The 21,488-nt window shown below is 40.7% G+C and overlaps 1 protein-coding gene across 4 annotated transcripts in view; it reads left to right on the top strand.

The window, feature by feature from the left end:
- Positions 1-1,605: 1,605 nt before the first annotated feature.
- LOC135240860 (fidgetin-like) overlaps positions 1,606-21,488 on the top strand; it is a 44,366-nt gene continuing 24,483 nt past the window's right edge. Inside the window, exons 1-3 of one of the 4 annotated variants that reach the window (XR_010325812.1) lie at positions 1,676-1,784; positions 2,667-2,697; positions 15,152-15,290. Coding sequence is in view for 2 of the 4 variants with exons in the window: in XM_064310864.1 (XP_064166934.1) it covers positions 1,682-1,784 (103 nt within the window). In the remaining 2 variants the exon portion in view is untranslated. Of the gene's footprint in view, positions 1,785-2,666; positions 2,698-15,151; positions 15,291-21,488 lie in introns of those variants that run through there. The other 3 variants (XR_010325811.1, XM_064310865.1, XM_064310864.1) reach the window with 3 other exon arrangements.

Genomic DNA, 21,488 nt, shown 5'->3' with positions numbered 1-21,488 from the left:
GGATGACTGGCTGGCTACATCACAAGCGGGAGATTAAGAGCTCTGGCTGTTCTGCATATTGTTAAATTCCCCTCTGCATTTCTATTTACATGAAGCAAAGAGCTAGTTACACGGTCAAGAGATTAAACGTTTATCTCCAGGCGTTCTCGATATAAACTGCGAATTGCCGGACCCAGTAAATAACGTCTAGGAATGTGCCAGGTGATTGGCGGCTGCCTTTGGGTAGGAATTCTCCAAAGAACTGCAGGCCAGCAGGAAGCAGTGCCTGGGTCTGCAGGGAGTGCTCTGGGCCAAATCAATGCATCATCCCAAGGTCCTTGCTCATGAATTTGTGGAGGCATTTCGAGACCACGGGTGCCAACTTACAGATCACATGTCAAAAAGAGGTTCGGTCTGCCGTCCCTGTAGACTCCAAACAAACAAAAGGAAAATATGACTGAATAAAAAAAAGCAATACAAAGAAAAAAGGTGTTGCTTATATATTGTGTTTTAAAAAATGAAAACGCACATGCACACATACACACACACACACACACTTGCACGCACACATTAAATACGGCTTTTCCCAAATGCAATTTATAGGTTGCATTTTAATTATTTTATTATGTAATATGATATGACTGTAGTGTTTGTTTGACATCCATATAATCTCTGATGTCTTGTTCAAATTGCTGCTCCCCACTGGTCCCCTAATAATGCATTTCCACATTAATTAGGACTGGAATTATGAATTATATGCTTGTTCTGTAATTATCATTGAAATATACACTGCTCTGTCATCAAGCAGAACGTGTGATTGTGTGACATATAAACATGATCACAGAATATATACACACGTGCATGCACAAACACAGCCTTAGATGTGTTAAGTACACTTTTTTTTCCTAGGCTAAATTTGTTTTCCATGGGAACCCTTAAAATTAAGGAATTGTCAGTTACAGAGTCCCAGTCTTGTATTTTCTTTCCCTCGCTTCAACTAGAAAGTAGAACCGTTCCTAAATAATGGTGTTCACCTTTACTACAGCTTATTCCGGTGTCTGATTGAAAAATACTATGGATTTATATCCGTGAACTAAAAGGCAGGATTCCACCACATGTTACTAGGTTATATAGTACTGCAGGCTATCTTTGTCACGTCATATTTCCAAAACCGGTGGGCTATTTCACTTACTGCTCACATGTAGCATTAATAATCTGTCTAAATATTATTCTATTTAAATCTTTTGTATGAATATTTTGCAATATATAAGGCCCCCTAACAAGTTTATAATAAAATTCACTGTGCACTTTATGCAGAAACCCAGACAAGAACTTCTGTCCCATTGTTGTTTTAGCATTTCGTTATCATTGTGGGATCTTGTGAAAAATAAACAAATATCTTAACTGTACCAACAATTATGCTTAATTCAGATAATTGGTAGCGTTTAACGTAACAAAAATATTTTTATGTTTTTTATTTTATTTTTTAATTTTTATTTTAGAAGGACCGATAGCCCTACGGTGAGAGTAAAGTTCTTGCAAACACCAATATGCAATATTATTAACATGACATTTGAATTTGGCTCCATTGCGGCCACGCATGCGCAATTTGAGGCATGCTGGCTTCTCTAGAGCAGCTGTTTTGGGTTTGAAATTCCAACATGGCAGAGGCTGTGGTCAGTCTTCCCTTCACTAACTTGGAATGGTTTCAAATCGCAAGCATCCTCGCATAACCCGAACACCCATTCATCAGCACATACATCGGATCGATGAAACTCTAACCTTCAAGGCTGCCACACATACAGGTAAGACTGCACGTTAGTATACCCGGGATCTGGACAATTAAAAAAATGCCGAAGCTGTGCCACGTTTGAGCGACAGCTTTATGATTTAACATGCCTTCATCGAACCTTTGTATTCGTGATTCAGCGGAGAAAAGCTTAGTGCACACGCATATCTCTACACTGCTCATTATGTACAAATAGTATTGCTTTAACGTTACAGAGAATTGCGGGAATATGGGTTCTGATGCGGCTGGGAAAAGATCCACGCGTATTTCCTCCAGGATACCAGTGTTTGGTGTTTAATGAGAGCGTGCGAGAATGGGGTGGGGTTTAAATTGTTTCAAAGTAACTTTTCAGCGATGAGAAGTTCATGCATGTATCATCGTTTGAAAAAAAGTTGCGGAGATCACTACGGATATAAAGCTGGGAAATGGATACAGTGTCATTGGTTTCGTTGTGGGGGCAACTGCAGGCATATCATCTATTTTTAAAGTAGTGGGGGACTGTGTGGTGGGTGTATCGTTTCCTCGGAAAGCTTTCGAGCGAAAAATGCAAGTTTTAATGCCACCTAAAGTCCTCTAATCTTCACATTTGTCAGATTCATTGGTGTTATCAACGGGAGCGATTAACATTAACGCGGACCTGCGTTATGCTCATACTTTTAAAAAAGTGTTTCCTGTGTCTTCACTTGTTATCCAAGTGATCTTTTGTTGGTGTTGCTTTCCCTTAATTATATGCATGTAGGCTAAATGAGTACCTGACGACAAGGGCCCACGTTTCAAGGCAGTGAAATCTGAGAGCACAGCGGAAAATGACTAATGAAAAGCAACCTTTGGAATTCCTCCTTGTGAAATTCCGATTCAGCTTTTTTCTTTTTCTGTTTTTTTCCCCCTGATATCGCAGCAAGAAATGATCAGTTGCACCACTGTTAATGGTATGTCAATTTTCTTATCTACTTCACTTGCACTTAACTGCTTTAAATATATATTCAAAAAAACAACTTTGTTTGGAGTGTTATGGTTTCATATATATATATATATATATATATATATATATCATTGCATGTAATTCAGTGTTTGTGTAGGTGCACACGCTGATTTGTGCCTTAGACTAAATTATGGAATGTATTTTGATCAGAGCTCTAGATTATAAATTGTGAGTTCAATTAAAGAACGTATATCTAGTAAATTTTATTTTTATTTTTAGGCTACTATCATCTTCAATGCATGTTGGATTTTCACAGCATTGAAATGTATTTACCTGTTTTGTTGTGCCAGTTTACACATTCTCTTTTTGTTGTGTTGAATCCTTTTTGAATCAATTTCATTTTTTGTCAACACGATATTAACCTGTTTTGTATGGTTGCAACAAAAACTAGTTTGCACGCTATAGCCCAAAGTACGAATACGTTATTTTCGGAATCCACTGAATTTAAAACGATGCTCTTTGTTTTGTTTCTTGGTTTTGTGTTTTTATATCAGAAATGTTATCGGTATGAGTGCAGAGTCATTTAGCAATACGCGGGGATGCGATTACCTTGGAAGATTTTCCCCGTTTGCATGTTAAAGCTGTAATATATATTCAGGGCAGATTGGTCAGCTTGCTTCTGATGAACAGGGTATCACATTTATACATTTTAAATCGGAAACAGAAAGGAGTTCTACTATCTAGTTATCTGAAGGAGAAAATGTTTTCCGCTTACTGATTTCATTTTGACTGCATGTTGAAAACAACATCACGGATGTGGCAAATGTAGTTCGAGTGTGCTTGAACAGTAGGGTAACGTAGTGTGTGTGTGTGTGTGTGTGTGCGTGTGATACGATTGTTTCAAGTTTTGGTTGCGATTGATTTACTGTCACTAGGCCTACGTATGATCTAAATTAACGCACAATTAAACTGCCCTCATGCAGTGCATAGTTGAAGTTTAATATTTGTGTGCTGTTTATCTCCCGATGTTTACTACTGAAACGAGAACTAAAAGTTAAAATGACTATCGAGTGGAGGTTACGTGTGCATTAATCTGCATCAATCCGCTGCATTCGTCGATAATAGGAAACGTGTCATTTAAGAGTGCCTGCCAATGTGGCAGATGCTGATTATCGATTGTTGCGCAGTATTTAAATGTTTTCCTTTATGTGCGAAATAAAACCCAGGCCCGTACATGCTATAATTCTGTAACGGATTGACGTTCATCGTGTTATTTACTTAAACTGAGAAATGTAGTCAGGTTATATGTCTGACCTCAGCTGATGCCACTTCGATGAGCTCTTCAGTATAAAACTGTAATGGACACTAATCACATCAGGGAGGGCAGGCACGTCTGCCCTGTAAATATAAGAAACTAATAGACGGTTTGGACATCACACTTTCAGCAGCATTTAAATATTATGGACAACGGTTTTGATGGCTACCAAACAACACAACAGGTTATATCACGACGTGATTTATTGATTGTGTGTGTGTGGGGGGGAAGAAATAATCAGATGCCAAGCATTGTGCTACTAGGTAATACACGTTTCCATGGCCTTGCGAATACTCTAGCCTACATTACAGAAGCGTAATTAGATGAGGTCAGTCCTCTTTCTGCAGTGCGAGTTTCCAATACAGCTTAATTTATAGCTGTGCATATAACATGCGTTTGTAGAATTGTTAATGTAAATACATACTACGACAATAGTGATTTGTGCTAAATGTACTTGTGTATAGCTTCCATTTGCATCTTGTTATTTAACATGGAAATTAATTTCAGCAACTATGGGCTGAAGTGTGTTTTCCCTCTTCAGATATGACACTGCTGAACTTGAGAAACACATTCATTATGGAAATTTGTGGTCTTTTGTCCCTTACTTTGAAATATTCAAGTTGAAAATACTGTTTTTGTTTGTCTTTTCCATAAGTATAAACTACACTCAAAATGTTGTGTTTACATTTTTGAATTCCTTGCACATCATGTCTTCATCATCCAGAATGTTGCATGTTTCATCAGCATTTTAGGATGGTGGGGGAAGGGGTTTACAACTGAATGACTTGTTGGAAGAGGTATTCAAGATTATACTTTGCATGTTGTAGCAATATGAACGGACTGTACTCTAAATTGAAATGATTGTTCAGTAGTTCACAGCGCTGGTGAAACTGTTGTGAATAAACTATCACACGGCACGCATTGTGCTTTAAACTTTGAACTGTGTACACATTTATTTTCAGTAAACACCATGGCATACTCTTGCCAGTGTTTGTCGGGTAAAACGGGTCTCATTGGTACAAATAAGCCAAGTGTAGCATCCCCTGTAAAAAGGTCGTCTTAATACATTTTGTTTTAGAGACGACCCTCAATAGAGGGTCACCCTTGGAGAAATATATTTCCCCCTGGTTATGTTTCCCACGAATTGGATGTTGATGACAACACTAGCCGTCATATTGATTGTTTGGGTATGCAACGTTGTGGGTTAAGTGCGTCGTTCTGAATGGCTGGCGAAAGTGTGCAGAGTTCATATGCACGCTCTCAGCCCTGTAGCTCGCGTACGCGGGCGGAAATTGTAGTGTGCGTGCCCGCACTACAGGGGGTGAAATTGCTGTTAGTCTGCATTTAACCTGCAGTCGCATCGCCCCAATATGCATGCTAAACGACGTGACACCCCCGCTCCTGATTGTGGCGCGCGCGGTCGGGGGCGGAGCCAGGAGCTAACGCGGGTGTGGAGTTCGCGGCGGCGTGGCACGCGCGATGACAGATGTTGGCCCCGCCTCTTTTCGCCACCCTCTATGCTTGACATTGCGCATGTTGACGTGCGAGCGGAGAGTTTTAATGCGTGCAGACAGAGGAGCTGCGGAACAAGCAGAAATGGCCTCTCACGGGCAAAATGGGGAGCTAAAATAGATGTGATTTCCCCCAACCCCCTCCAGTTTATTTAACCCTCGCCCCCTAACCCCCCCCTCCAATCATTGTCATGTCTTTCAGTTCTTTTAGTGTAAGACTTTAATTGTTATCAGAGATGGAACCCTCCAGTTATATTATTTTACAGAGAAGTTATTGTGATGTCATATGCACATTTGATATTTAACTATGTACTGTTGTCCATTCTGGCATATCTTTCCAGTTGTCTATGTAATGCATTATGTTATTGCGTGTTTATGTTCATTGTATTCAATTGCAAAAAAATATTTCTGTAAGTTGTTGTTATTAAAATAGATTTGCTGTGGACTGTGTAGCAATATGACATGTATGTGTTGTGTGGAAGATGCACACAACGATGTAGCATTAAATCAAATTATATATTTTTGTTGGTGCTGTGTGTACCTTGGCTAATGATAAATCTCTGCTCTTAGCTTAAATTTTATATTAGAACAATTGTGCCTTCCATTTTATAGGCCTTTGGATTTATGCGGAGATTAGTTTACAAACCGAGAGGATGGGAACTATGTTTTCACAGACAGAGATCCGATTCATTTTTCATTGGCGTGATCTGAAATGCCCTTGTTTAGGAAGTTGTCCGGAGTCTGACGCTGCTGAATAATGCATTCGATGGAATTTGGCGAGTGCTGTGAAGCATGGCTCAATTATCGAACCAGTTTGAACATCCTAAACGATCAGTTTCTCTCTCCCTCTTGTTTTAGAATGGTTTTTGCCACTTTTAAAATGCTAAAAAAAAAAAAGGCACTGGAATTTTTTTTCATACACATCTCGGAGTCTCTGTGAATTAGTCCGAATGGCATTCAGTGCTATTTTCACCCCAGACCTGGTGGCTGTGTACTGCTGACATGTCTTGGAATGCCAGAAAGGTGTGACACGTGGTCTCAACTGGTTTTGACAGCTTTTGTGGATTTAAAAAAAATGTAGTTTTGCATTGACACACATTTTTGGTGTCTGAAGGCTGAATCAGCCTGTATGTTCAGTTAAAATCCTGAGTCTTGTTTTTGTTGATGTGATTCTGTAATTTTGTGCAGCTGAAAACATGAAAGTATTTTAAATTTGATGGCACAAATAACACGCTGAGGAGAGAATTTACATTCTGGACTTTTCAAAAATATTTTTCTATTTTAGTGCATGTTTTCGATTTGCCCTGGCGGTTTTGCTTGTGGTGAATTATATTGTCTGTAAGTATGTTAACTAACCTTCATTGCACATAAAAATGTCTGAGCCATTTGAAAACAAACTCTAAAACCGAAATAATATAAAATAGCTCTAGCTCTTATATAAAATAGCTTTAAAGCAAGGGTGCGCAACAAGAGCCAATCCGTTTTCTGACTCCTGCTCTTGTTTAATTGGCTCAATCATATCTTGATCTGTCATTTGTATAAGCACCAGTTACAGCTGCAGGTCGCCGGTGTATGCTAAAGATTTTACTGCGCTGAAGTACAGTAGTGAACCGGCGTTGATTATACAGCTGTCGGAAAACAAAAACTAAGGTAATTGGTTGGAACAAAAACCAGCACCCAGACCAATCCCTCCAGGCCCGGTGTTGTGTACCCCTGCTTTAAATTATTATTTGTACCTTCGATTCCTTCAGGACGTACGCTACATCCAGAAAGTGATCTATCCCTTTGACACAGAGCAGTCTGAATATAAACCTTGGCCTCTTAATTATCCACTTCAGTCCTATAAACCCAATAGCAGAAAATTCATAAATGGCTTTGGCTACCGTGCGTGTTAGTAACTTTTACTACTTGTTATACACAGCGGCTTTATTCCCTTATCCTGACCGTAAGAAAAACAAGCGCGGAGAACTTTGACAGATGTCGATCTGATGAATCGTAATTGTGTCTATGCGGTGTCCTCCACCTTCCGAGGATCGCTGTTCGCCTGATTGACGGGGAGTGTGCAGCCTTCCCCGGTTCTGTGCGTGACGCGTCGTTTTGTCTCAAGCTAACTTTGACGCACGGACCCCAGATAATAAAGGGGTAATGAGAGGGGGCCGGGCCAGGGCCGGGATTACGGTGTGTGTTTTGACAAACGGACTGTTTGAAACCGTGTCCTTTTGTCTGCTTTGTTTACACTATTTATGCCGTGATTTGTCAGTGACCCCAAAAAAGACCAAGTGGGCAGATTTGGGGGGGGGGTGGTGGAATGCCCGACGTTCCTTCAGGTGTCCTGTATAAACGTGTCAGACTGACAGCGGTAGACGGCGTTCAGATTCCGAGAAGCTTCCAGAAGCTGTCCGGGTTGACTGAAGCTACCTACCGGGGTGCACCCGCGGTGAGAGTTGAAGCGTGGAAACGTTTGTCGCTCTCGGTTACGAACCTGATCCGTTCTCCCCGTCTTCTGTCTTGATAAAGCAAAGGATCAAATGAAATCAAGCCAAAGATTGTCTCTCTCTCTTTTTTTTTCTTCTTTTAAACAAATATGCTAAATGTTGGCTTTTGTGATTCCCCCTTGAAAAGCGAGGGAGACCCCAAGGGAGGTAGACTCATGCAAATGGAACCAGTCCCGTTTCTTCTGAGAGCTGTTTTTTTTTTCCACCTCTCTTGCACTTTCTCTCTCTTTTCAGTCCGTCCTCCCTTGTGGCAGCTGGCTGCGTTATCTTTGTGTGCTTCTCCGCGTGCTGACAGTTCTTTCAGTGATCTAAGTTAGGGCGCATTAGAAAGTGGAAGCAGCCGTCTGTTGCTGTAGCGAGAGACGTGTTTGCTCTACTGCAAAGATGAAGGACCGCGGATCCTTGACATCCTTCCCCCTCCTCCCTCCCGCCATCTACCCCCCCCCCAATTTTTTTTCTACCATCTCATTTAGACGCATCGACTGTCTTCTCAGACCGTTTTGTGTGTGTGTGTGTGTGTGTGTGTTTTGACTGACAGCGTATGGCATAGGCATTTTTAAAAATGCATACATGTCCATTATCTCTGCCTAGTGTGTGGATTCTGTGTGCATTTGTGTCTCTTACTGCCCTGATCTCTGGTGTACAGCCGATATTTGGCTGCTTCATAGAAAACAAAGCTGACAATTAAAACAATAAAAAATTTTTAAAAATTGCTAAAATTAAAATAAAAAAAATCTCAGTAAATGCGTGGAAAAATGCAGACTTTCACCGTATCTAATGTATATATTTCTTTTGTTGTTGAATCGAAGAATATAATATGCCCATCCAAAATTCAGCCTAGTGCTAAGAAAAAGGTGTACGATGTAAGCGAATATAAGAATGTTTTTGGTGGAGACGTTTTCTTAGACATCTAAGACGTTTTTCTGAATCCCCCTTTATTGTAAGCGAAGAAGGAATTCTGAGGCCTTTGCTCAGGGTTTTGTACGGTCTCCTATTTAACAAAAAATTCTGTCCACAAATATGAATAACTAACCATGTGAAACATTGCTTTAAAAAGCCCCATAGCAGACATGCTTTGGTCAGTCAATTTTAATACAGTGTGTTATATGGAAAATTTTGCTTAGTCACATCAGATTATTTGTTGGCTGTCAAAGGATTCAACCGGAAACTCTGGGGAGGAATCACACGGAGGGATGCAACATGGCCACGCGGCTATATTACATCCAAAATGCCAGAATCTGCGAGTTACAACCATGATCTCTTACTGTATTGTGACCACCTGCAGTATGAAATCAGAGCTTTTTGGCTGTCTGAAGAAATGTCAAGATAACATGGAGCAGACTGATGGAAACACAGACTTTAAATTTGGAATAGCTTTGCCTCACACTGTTATTACATTTAGTGCATTTAAAAGAGTAATTATAAATTAAAGAACTGTTTGCCGTTTTGGACATTATGCCACACCTATTTAAGAATTAAATCGCACCGTTGCCTTACCAAAAATACCAACTTGAGGAATAGCCCATGTGGTAAGAGTCACATGATTTTATGGGATATAATTTGACTATGACTATTTATTTTTAATTGCAACAGGTAGGTGATGTGATTTGGATCTTATCATTTTTAAATGATATAAGAATTATAATAATTCTAATATTTTTTTACAATGAGGATGTATGCATTTATTTGGTTATAAATCTAAAATGCTCAGTCATATTTAGGCCTCTGTGCTAACATTTTTTCCCCAAGGAGCACAGTGCATCCCAATTAGCAGATGTGCTCCTGAATACTTTTTCCAGTTAGTGCACGTCCTGTTTTCATGAGCAAACACTCCTAAAATGGGAGCCCTGTAGAGCCCTGATGTTCATCCACCGTTCGCTGTTGCAGCCTCTGCTATTGATTTCGAAAAGCACGGGCGAGCACGCGCTCTCTGCTGAAGCGTGTGATGCCAGCTGCCTCCTCTCATCACGCCGCAGCTCACTGCCGAGCTCACCGCTGAGCTCACAGGCATGAGTCTGAGGAGGACTCCTCGTGTGCAGCTCAACCGGTGGACTTGCCTGTGCCCCTGATTGGACAGCAGTGCTCACCGCTGTGCTTTGAGACGGTGACGCCCTACCTGGCTGGCTGAACCCCCCCCCCCCCGTCCCTGGGCGATCTAGCGTGGACTGCGTCACCCTGTGGAGCTGCCGGCTACAGTTGGCCCTGGCCTGGTCTGAATTCCATACCAGACCATGGGACTCTAGAATGGTGCCTTAACAGGATGAACTACCTGGCACCCTATCTTGCTGGCAAATTGTAGTAAACCCATTCCTGATGTCTGGTTGGCCTGACTGTAGAATAAGCTTTCTCGATAATGACTCGTTACAATAATAATGTTTATTGCTTTATTATAGCTAAATATAGCAGGATACCTTATGATAAGGTTTAGCTTATGTTAACAAGCAGCTGGCAAGTTACTTAAATCAACAACCGATGGTGAAAAATATCAATGTCATTTTGGCTGGAAGAATACTTAAATGCTGCCGAACGCAGTAATCAAACCGTTTTAAACCGCCCTGTCTTCATTCTTTTCCTCTGCGCTGCTTTGATAGTTCAGGAAAAAAAAGGCGTCTGTATTTATTCTGAGGTTTTGTGTGGAAATGGGGAAAAAGGTAGTCTTGTTTTAGAAGTCGAGTCACTGGGGAATTGCGACTGATGTCACGCACATCAGAGCGAGGTATTCCTGTTGGTGGGAAATGGAGATTCCTCCACGGTGAGATTGGCCCCTTATTTCTCAGCACGCTGTTTGAACTCTGCGGTAAGGAGAAATGGTATATTTTAGAGTTTCACTGACTCATTTATGGCCCATTGGTTTTATTGCTGTTTGTTGATTTTTTGCGAGGAGGCAGGGACGATGCTCTGCTTTAGTTGTAACGTTGACAAATGCAGGCATCTGTTGATATTACCGAGCACTCCGTATATCGCTGCTTAATGTCTGTTTTGTTGAAATGCGTTATGTAAAGGTTGAACTGAGAGACTGTGTGTGTGCATGCGTGTGTGTGTGTGCGTGTGTGAGTGTCTGTTTGTGTGAGTGTGTGTGCACGTGTGTGTACGTGTCTGTGCGTGTGTGTGTGTACGTGTCTGTGCGTGCGTGTGTGTGTGCACGTGTGTGTACGTGTCTGTGCGTGTGTGTGTGTACGTGTCTGTGCGTGTGAGTGTGTGCGCGCGTGTGTGTGAGCACGTGTGTGTACGCGTCTGTGCGTGTGTGTGTGTGTGTGTGCGTGTGGAGTGGGGGGAACGGGAGGTGCGCACGTGTGTGTGTGTGTGTGTGTGCACGCGCAGTGTTGTTCAGCTGTGCGTGACATGATGTAACTTGCTGTGCTTTTGAATTGAATACATCATTGTGGGCCGTTAAATTCAGGCCATGCATGTCATAAAAGTAATTTAAATGATTTGAACAGAATATGGCTTTGTGTCAGCTTTCCTTTTTTTTTTTCTTGCTTGCAGTTTCAATCAATGAACTATAGGTTTTGTTCCGGCTCCCCCTTCTCTTCTCTTTGGCTGTCTCTCCTCTGTGAAAGAGAAGAGACAGTTTGATGCCTATTGGGAATCCGTTAGAAAAGACAATCTCCTGGCGTCCAAAATTAGGTTTAGCAGTAAGGCTTTTAATCTGGACTTGTAGAAGATTCATGAGCATTCATGGATTTGTTTTAGTAATTAGCATACCCCATGTGGCAGGTAGAGACATTTGCGGAAAATACTGATGTCTTCATTACATTGTATCCATTTTAATTAGGTCTTCTAAACTTTTGATTCATAATGGCTATTATGATATTTTTCCTGTTCAGTTCAAGGAGACCAAGGATACAAGCTGCGCATACATTAGGGCATATCAGTCCAAAAGAGCACTTTATTTTTCTGGAAGCTCTTTTTAATGAAAAGATTTCACTTCTTTTTAAGTATTTGAAAGGGATATGAATAATTTTGCAAGGCCTCCTGTGCAGAATAACCTTCTTTAAACATGCCATTGATTTGTCCTGTGGAATGTTACCAATAAGTAGGTTTTTATGTGCAAGTAATAAATGTGTAGATTAGTGATTTTTAATATAAATGCAATTGGCCACTAATCAAAAGCGTGTTGTCACTTTTAATGAAAGCAAGGAGGTTTCATTAAACAGCTACTGATGTGCATGCAAAGCTTTTTAACTATAAGGATATATTATGTGATTTGCGCTTCCAACATTTAAAACTAAAAAAAAAAAAAAAAAGTCTGCTTCATAAAGATGTTCTATGGTGCTGTGAGATTGTCTTCTGTAGTGACAGGAATGAATTGTAAAAGAATAAGAAACTTTTGTTCAACTTTGGTCGGTATTGAAACTCCACGCGCATTCTGGTGGAACAGGTCTTTTCGGAATTGGGAGACTGAAGTCTTTGGTAAACCTAGGACCCTTGCCAGCTGCAAAACCTGTTATTGACTTAAAATATACTGCAGGAATAGGCGTTACTCGTAAGGAACCTTTCTCTGCAGCTTTTGACACCACTTGTGCTAAGTTCATGCAAGTAAGATTTGGTCCAATTAGATGGTCGTGGAGTTCAGAGTTTTTGGGAGAAAAGAAATTGGGCTGGTGTAGTGTGCCCACTGTGTTGCATTTTGTAATACTGAAGGTGTTTCAACACCATGTTACAGTGAAGCATGACAAATTATGGGTGTAATTTTTAAGTTTGAATAGCAGTGGTCGCATTCGTGCTAGAAACTGCGTTTCTGCCATCTGTTGCTAATTACTGCAGTTCTGCTTATTCGCAGCTTCTTGCCACCGAAAACATTTCTGTCATTTGGACAAGATATCATCCCTTCTGCAGCGTACCAGCTCTGTGTATCACACTCTGCATTTGCTTACGAATATCTGCATTGCGTTACAGTTGGTAAAAGGTTTAAAATATGAGCTAACTGCTTGTTTGCTATTATTTATTTTTCCTTTTATAATTTAACTTCGGTGGCCAAATGTTACTTCAGCATGGAGCGAGCTGTTGAAAATGAACTACTGTATTCTAGTGAACAGGCAGAAATGTTTGCTTTGCCACATGTTTTGCTGTTTTCATTAATGTTTATACTTCTTACCCATAGAAGGGGAACAGAACTAAAGTCACACAGCTAGCTAATGAGATGTCCTTATAATTTACTGAAGTGCTGTAACGATCTGTCTCTCTAGCTTGCACCACTGGCTTGCTCCAACTTATTCTTGTCCCCGAAGTCAGAGTTCACCGATTTTGAAATTCTCTACTCATTCAAAGTCAATTCTCAAGACAGAAGGACAGTCGAAAGTAAACTCATTGTACATCTTCCGGCTGGGCGATGGAGCATGAACTAAAAAATGAGCTTTCATCTGGAACATTTTTGTGGATGTTAAACAAAACTATGCCAAGAGTAACAGTAGATGAGATATTTCTCTCACACAGGCTAATGGTGAATCTCCAATGTGTTATCCATCCTCAATAGAGTTATGTTTTATGGGCTGGCAGCCTGCCAGGATTGATTGACAGAAACAACCTTGAGTTCCAGAGAAAACAACCACCTTTTGGAGGGGAGTGCTGTCTGAGTGTTCAGCGAAATACTCATAATAATGAAAGAAATTCCTAGGATTATTATTACTGAAACCGTAATGAATACTAGCTGTTTATATGGGCCATTCATTTGATAGCGTACATGCAGCAAAGTATTTTCTCTGTATTCTAGCTATCCAGATATTTTATCCAGTTCTAGCTATCCAGTTATTTCAGTTCATTTTATTTATTTATTTTTATTTTTTCCAGTGTCACCATGGAGTTTTGTCATGATCGCACCTCGCCGTTTCCTCACTGACCGGTCCGGTTGGGATGGTCTGTTGTTATGCACTTGGCTTCAGGGCAGCAGCTATGGAATCTCAAGCCCAGGACAAAATATATTGGGAGTTCCCCCCCGAATATATATATTGTGAACCAAATCTAAAATGGTTACACCCTCATTCTGGGGCCCCCCAGGACCTGTGCTTGAGACAGTTTCCCAAAGCCTCCCCCCCCCCTCCCACACACACACACACACACCCTATCTGTGGCCCTGCTTGGCTTTAACATCACTGGCTTTCGTTGGAGGCATTTACGTTTTTAAGATACTTTGACTTGTACTCCAGTGTATTTGGTGTCTGGGTGGTTTCCGCTGTAGCTTCCTGGATTTCATTTTCAGTTCAGGATTCAAGCTGAAAAGGAGAACACGTGTCTCTCGTCACTTTCCCTTGTAAAAAAGAAATGTAAACTAAAGCAACATTATCAGTCAGTGTGTGTGTCTTCATGAATTACTTTTACTTCTTTATTTTCCTGTACTATGTGTTGTGGAGGGTGTTCACATAAATGGATGTTTACATGTGTAGCTAGCTTGTGAACGGAGAGGAAGATTGTGCCAATTCAGTGCTTTTTTTAATGAAAGTAATTGACTACAAGGTTATCTTCATATGTGTGACCGACATGGTGGACATAAAGTCTAATTCACATGGACAAATAGCTTGAAAGAATGCACACCCATTCAAGGCCATTTTTATTGATCCGTCTGCAGAAATGTACCCAATAATCTGGGTGAAAAAGTTATAAAATATTAATGCATTTACTTCAGACAAAATACACCATCCAAAAACACCAAAAAGAATCCAAAATGTTTTGGGGTTTGATATTACTGGAGAGAAGTATGAGTTTTGGGTGAGTAGTGTTTTTGCCATTTAAGTTTTCTACACTAATTGCTGCCAAAATTAAAATTGCAGCTCATTTATGTTTTACATTATGAGACTAATGTGTTAATATTTGGGTTGAAGGAGGTTGCTTTCGGTCAGGGGTGCACAAAGAAGGCTGATTAATTTCAGGATTTCATCCCAGTCTCTGCACTACCGTATTTAATTTACCCAAACATTCATTTTTATTTGACATTTTTGTTGCTCTGTGGTTTGATGTAGGAGTGAACTAGCACAGCTAGTTAAAAAAATAAAGTCAGAATAACTGCTTGGAACAAAAACCAGAGCCTTCCACTATTGCTGTTTTAGCTGGCGTTCAGTGATATGGCTGCATGTGGTTAAATCTGCCATTTTTTTCTGTTTGTGTTTTATATTACGGAGTTCGCTGGTGGAGTCTTGTTACCAGAAATATATGCGACCGGACGTATCATCAGATGCTGGGTCTGGGTGCTGCTCTTCTCTCTCAGAAGGCATGGATTGCAGTGTGATTCATTTCAATTCTGTTAACATCCCATCTTGGAAAAATAAAAGTTTTTCTGACTGCAGCCATATAGAAATGTCATGCTGTGTGCAGCCCTTATGAGTGGGTTTTCTCTCTCTCCATATTTTTGGTGGGGATATCCAAAAACATCATGCCGAATGTTGTTATCAGTATGAGTGTAGAAGTGTGGGTAGAATAAGTCATGGAGACAGCTGAATGGAGCGTTCACATTACAGAAAAATAGGGAGTTGCAATTTCTTTGCCAGTGCCACAGGACTTCAGACAAAAGGGGGTCTGCGTTTGTATTTTGTGGTTGGGAAAATGATTATTTTCCGCGTGTGTTCGGACTTTCTTGCATTTTTAAATTAGGGTGACAATTTTAGCTTAATCAGGCCTTTGAGAATTGAAAAGTGTGATAGCTTGGAGTTTTGTGTTGTCCCGTATTCAAGAGCATATGGCTGGAGCGAAGGGTGAGAAACCGAACAGTCATCATTTATGAAAGGCAGTTTAATTCTTATGCTGCTTTATGAATATCTCATGTTTTCTATTTTGTAGGTCAACAGAACTGGATTTTAATTTGCATTCTGTAGAGGAGGGGTGTCTTTTCTGGAAAGGGCCGGTGTGGGTGCAGGCTTTAGTTTTAGCTCAGCACTGTGACGGCTGAATGAACTAAATTAACTAGTTGTTTTCAATCAAGACCTTGATGAGCAGAATCAGGTGTATTAAGCTCCATTTACACTCTGATGTGACCTGATTCCCATTTCTTTCCCCCTCCACACCTGACGCAGATCGGATTTAATTGCTTTGTATGTGGTGTTCCAATACAATTCCGATCGCCAACATCCATCTTAAATTTGAACACTTTGAACTGCTTTTTTCCTGGCAGTGTGGTGTGCTGACGTCATGTATGTGCAACACATTAAGTACAGACGTGCTCCTAGCTGGTTAGTGCAATGTTACTTTTTTAGCCCTTTTTCTGTTTTTTATTTATTTGCATGGGTAAAAAGTGCATTGTTTCCTGCACTGAATTATATACTGACAAGTACTTAAAAACATTCTTGTCTATAGAGTATTTTGCTATCCGTGTTTTCATTACTTACTTTTTTTTTCTAATAGCAATTAAAAATGTTATTCTTAGAAAACAGATACGCACATATATATGATATATGTGTGATCTCACCAAAATATCTCACCACCACCAAACGCCAGCCTTTGCTACTGAAATAATGGCCGTGGTTCTCATTCGAGGCTATGGGGGGGGATACGGGACCCGCCAGCCTCTCCCACACACTGAGGGCACTGACACGTCGTTCTGAAGCCAGTTCCAGGAGTTAATGACCGTGGGACAAATGTATGTACTCTCTAAAAAGTTCACTTTTCAGAGACTGAAAAACTGCACGGACTATTAAACACAGAGAGGGTGTGTTTGCGTGGGAAAGGTGCGATATAGAGCAATACCCCGCGCCGGTAGCGAGCCACAACAGCCCTCCTCCGACGACCCACTTCCTGGCTGGGTTTGGTCGGCGAAATGGAGTGGCTTTCTCAGGAAACTCGACTGGAAAGGACCGTGCAAATATTTGCTGGTTTTTCTTGTTACTGTAAAAATTTTCGACCACTGGACATCATAGGAGTGCCCCCCCCCCACCTGTGAGTCCTCTTGTGTATCCATGCCTTGGATGAAGTAGTGGAGGTGCCTGTCGCGCACATGTAATTAGGCATCGAATGTGATGGCCCTTCTCCATCTTTTTACCATCCGTTGCTGTCACTTGCATGTCCTGCGTTTGAAGCACAGGGCACTGAACAAAAGCAACATCGCCGTAACTTCACTGGGTTCCATGTTGGCTTCTGTCTGTTGCCATGTCGACCGTGTTGCACTGAGCACATGTGCATCATACACACCGCACACCGCCCAGGCCAAAAGCAGGTCATGTAATGTAAACACTATAGACAAAAAAACTAATTTCAATTTTAAAAATGAGATTTAGGCATCGAGACCTGCAGTGTAAGTGCAGACTTCGTGTTGGGCTACAACATGAACTTTGGTCCTCATCAGCCCTTTTCAGATAAGATTAGGCACCCTTGCTCTAGTGCGCAGGGAATTCATTTCACATATTGGGATCCTAAAACAGATTTTCTCTAATCCATATTGAAGCAGGTAAAACTATGCTGTTATATTTTAGACATTTATCACTCTTATCCAGAACAATTTTGTCAGCTTATATTCTTTACGTACTGCCCGTTTAACACCTGCATGTACGTGTGGCCATACCTGTTTAAACATTTTTCTGGGAAATAAAAATTCTGACCGTCTTTGACTGACCACCTCAGTATTATACCCTTTGCATATGGGAAATGCTTAAGAATATATCAAGAATATATTAAGAAAATATCTTGCACTGACATTTTCCAATTCAACTTCAAGAACCTTTTAAAAGAAACCTCAGTTGCATCGGTAATATCACTCATTGTAGCTGTGTTAAGGATGCACATTAAGTGTTCAAGATCTAAAACAGGAAACAGCTTGTTTGTGCTTCTATTGAGTATGGCCTAATTGATGGATTTACCTGATCCACATGGAGTTAGATTGATTTCAATGAAGGAAAGAAACTCCTTTTATAGAGTTCACCATTATCCTGCAGGTTTTATGGCATTAACAGGCTTGACTCTCCTTGTGTTTTCATTATCAAATCGCCACTGGCATTAATGTATTATAAAATGACGGTTGTGAAGAAATTATTCACACGCTGTCATTCTCTTATCCGTTGTTGTTAGCTATGGGGAATAAAACAAGCTTAGTGATTTTAGAACCAACTTTTAGAGCTTTTGCGTGATCCACCTATCCTGTTAAATAGGTCCCAAAATCACAAATAATATAAAGTTCTGCTTATAATTTTAAAATTAATTATCCATGTCATGATTCTAAAAGTTTTTGTGAATTATGGCTTCAAAAATGAGGTCATATTGAGATGCATATCGGATCTGATATGCATATATCTATGCATATCCGACCTAAGCTGTGTAAGTATGTGTGTGAGTAAGTATGTGTGTGAGTTGCTTAAATGACAGCAATGACCCCTTGAACACGGTACTTATCCTGATTTTCTTCAGTAAATATCCAGCAGTATAAATCGATTGTAGGTAAAAAGAATAAACTATAATTCATTCTGTATAGGTGTATCTGCTAAATGGCTGTATACTCGCAATCTGGCTTTAAAATGAGGTTAATTGATATTGTCATGTTTTTTACAGTATGATTAAGCATTTGAATTGCAGATGTAGCCAAAATATTGTGTATGTACAACAAAAGTCTTTAGATTCAATTGTTGTACATTGTACTCTCAAACTGGTGAAGTAATTGGTGCTTGAACCTTTTTTTACATGTATGATGACAAGTCATTTGTAGAATGAAAATACTTGTGAGTTGTATGTATGATTCCTTTTAGTGATATTAACTTAATGGATTGAATTGTGAATAGTGCTATGTGCAATCCAGGACTGAAAGGTAATATTTGAATAGGGTGATGTGTCACTAAAATATGGTGTATATGACTGATTATATCATATTTATTTTTAAAATATTCTCATTATATATTCCCAGATCGTTTGCAGTGTGATTAGTAGTGTGATCTTTTTTTGAAAGGCATGTATTTATGAATAAAGTTGAATTGTTTTGTTATCATTTTTGTTACTGTTCTGATGTTTTGATTGATGCCTGAAAATGATTCACATTTTCATCTGCTACCAGGTGATCATTACCCTTGAGAATTATACTTGTGTGTGTATATATATATGTGTGTGTGTGTGTACACACACGCATGAGTGTTGTACACACATACACACTATACAGTGCTGTCAGTCAGTAAGTATTTGGGGAGTGACACGATTTGTCTTGTTTTAACTCTGTACTCCAACACATTGGATGAATTTGAGGTTAAAGTGCAGACTGTCAGCTTTAATTTGTGAATATTTAGATCCATATCGGGTGAGCCATATAGGAATTGCAGCCGTGTGTATGCGTAGTCCTCTCATTTTGTGGGACCAAAAGTAATTGAGCAGTTGGCTGCTCAGCTGTTTATTGACTAGCTGTGTGTTTTGTGTTGTCGCATCATTAGTTAATGTACAAGAGAGCTAACAATATGTGTGTGTGTGTGTGTCTGTGTATATACTAGGGCAACTGCAATATCAATGTAATGCAGGGTTGTCATCTGTCTTTGATAATTATTTTTGCACTGGAGAGTCAAATATGATTTTTTCAAATGTAAACATGCTTTTGTCATCTACTTGTCTTTGAAATCAGTGAACATGCCAGATGTGATCCTGTGAACTGTGAGTAAGTTATTTTCATAGAATCAAGATATTCTGTCATGTTTATTTGTGTATTCCCCATGACTGTGTGTTTTGCGGTCACATCAATTCACAATGGATACAATTATGTCTGAAATGTAGTGCATTGTCCTTCCCCAGTTTGCCTATAAATATCGAGCCAGATGTGGCTGCGTCCGTACAATAGCCTCCTACCGCCTCAGCTTTTCGGCTAATGTGGACTTCCAGTCTCAAAGTCTGAGAGGTGAGCTTGGAAGGGAGATGAAGGGGGGGGGAGAGAGCCTCTCGTCTGACACCTGAAACGCGTGTAGGCCGAGCCGGTGGTTTGAACAGAATTGGCCAGCCCTTGGGTGGAAGCGTGCCTGCCTTGTGGAAGGCCGGGGGCCTGACGGCCGGGAGGGGGGTGGGGGTGAACGTGTTCGGGGGGCCCCTGTCAGTCTGTCACCGAGGGTCCTAATGCGCCTTTCCGGGGGTACCTGAGGGATCCGCGGCCCCCCCCCCCCCTACCGTCGCCGGCCACCCGCTGACAGTGGGTTGTCACGGGGGAGAGCGGTGTCACCGTGTGTATGTTTGCCGGTGACAGACGACCGGACACCTGTACACCGCGGTGATGCCTGCATAAGTAAGGGCGGCTTTGCCCGGGTTCTCTGACTGACCCAAGAAGGCGAAAAAGCAAATTATGACCGACTTGACGGACGTGTCACGGTCCTTTGGCGCAGGGGGTGTCCAGTCGTATCCAAAAATGGGCCGGCGTGGGTGTGCTGGTTAATGTTTTAGTCGAGCGGTATGACGATGCCCGATTAAACTAATTGACTTATCTTGGTCTTCAATTAAGATCTTGACAAGTAGGATCAGGTGTCTTAGTTCTGGGCTTGAACAAAAAACCTGCACACGGGCTGGTCCTTTTCGGATAAGGTTGGACACCCCTGCTTTAATGCAATGGATCCTAGTGAGCTGGCCTAGCCTCTGGTCCTAGTGAGCTGCTTGTGTGCTCGTCTCAGTTTTTAATCTGTGCATAATTGATCAATTAAAATGATTTATTGCACAGCTTAACCTCGTTTGGTTTCTTGGTTGCCAATTTTAAGGTTGAAACGAAACTCAGCATTCTGTGGGGCGCTGTTAGAACAAAGCCGTGGACCCCAGGTTTACCAGAGAGGGCTGGAACAGCTTGAATAGAATTAAATATTGAATTTATATTTCTTTCTCAGATTATGCATAATTTGATGTTTCTGTCAGAATAGCTGCTACCGCAGGCCAGGTCAGAGGTCATCCAAGTCAGTGTTACTCTCCCAGTAGCAGAATTTTCACACTGGAAATGGATTATTCAGTGCTGCATGGCTATCCGGTTCCATAGTGTCAAGAAAATGGATCGGATGTGCTTTTATTTCAGCCAGTTTTTCAAGCAACTCTTTGTGTCTCCTCCTAATTTAATTTTATAATTTAAAATAAATAGAATAGGCATTCATTAAAATTAATTGGGCTAAGTTATTATTTATATAGGTTATGATTTAATTGATCATAAATTTGTATATTCAGCAGGGTGTTTGGCAACCCTGTTTGCGATTATTAATACTTTATATGAATCTCTTGATCGTGACACGACTTCCTCCTCCTGAAATTAAATTGGTGTCACCTGCGTGAATCTGTTTTCTTGATTTTTCCGTCCTCTATTCATCATCGTGATTCATAACTGTCATCGGAGAGGTGGATGTCAAGAACAAGGAAAGCGAGAGTCCTGCGTTCTGGACAGAAGTATTACCGTGGAACTCTCATAGGTCATACATGTGACAGGTTTATAGAACGTCGGTAGCACAGTTTTAATTCTCAGTTACCGCAAACTGCACGATATCCCTGATGTGCATTTCATTTATTTTTGTTTTTATGTGCTTGTCTGACAGACCTACACTGAAATTTCCATGTGTAAATAGCAGTGATTCGT

Source organism: Anguilla rostrata, chromosome 15 (genome assembly GCF_018555375.3).
Source record: "Anguilla rostrata isolate EN2019 chromosome 15, ASM1855537v3, whole genome shotgun sequence".
NCBI lineage: Eukaryota > Metazoa > Chordata > Actinopteri > Anguilliformes > Anguillidae > Anguilla > Anguilla rostrata.
The sequence above is the reverse complement of the archived record's forward strand: the minus strand, read 5'-3'. Positions and strand labels throughout refer to the sequence as shown.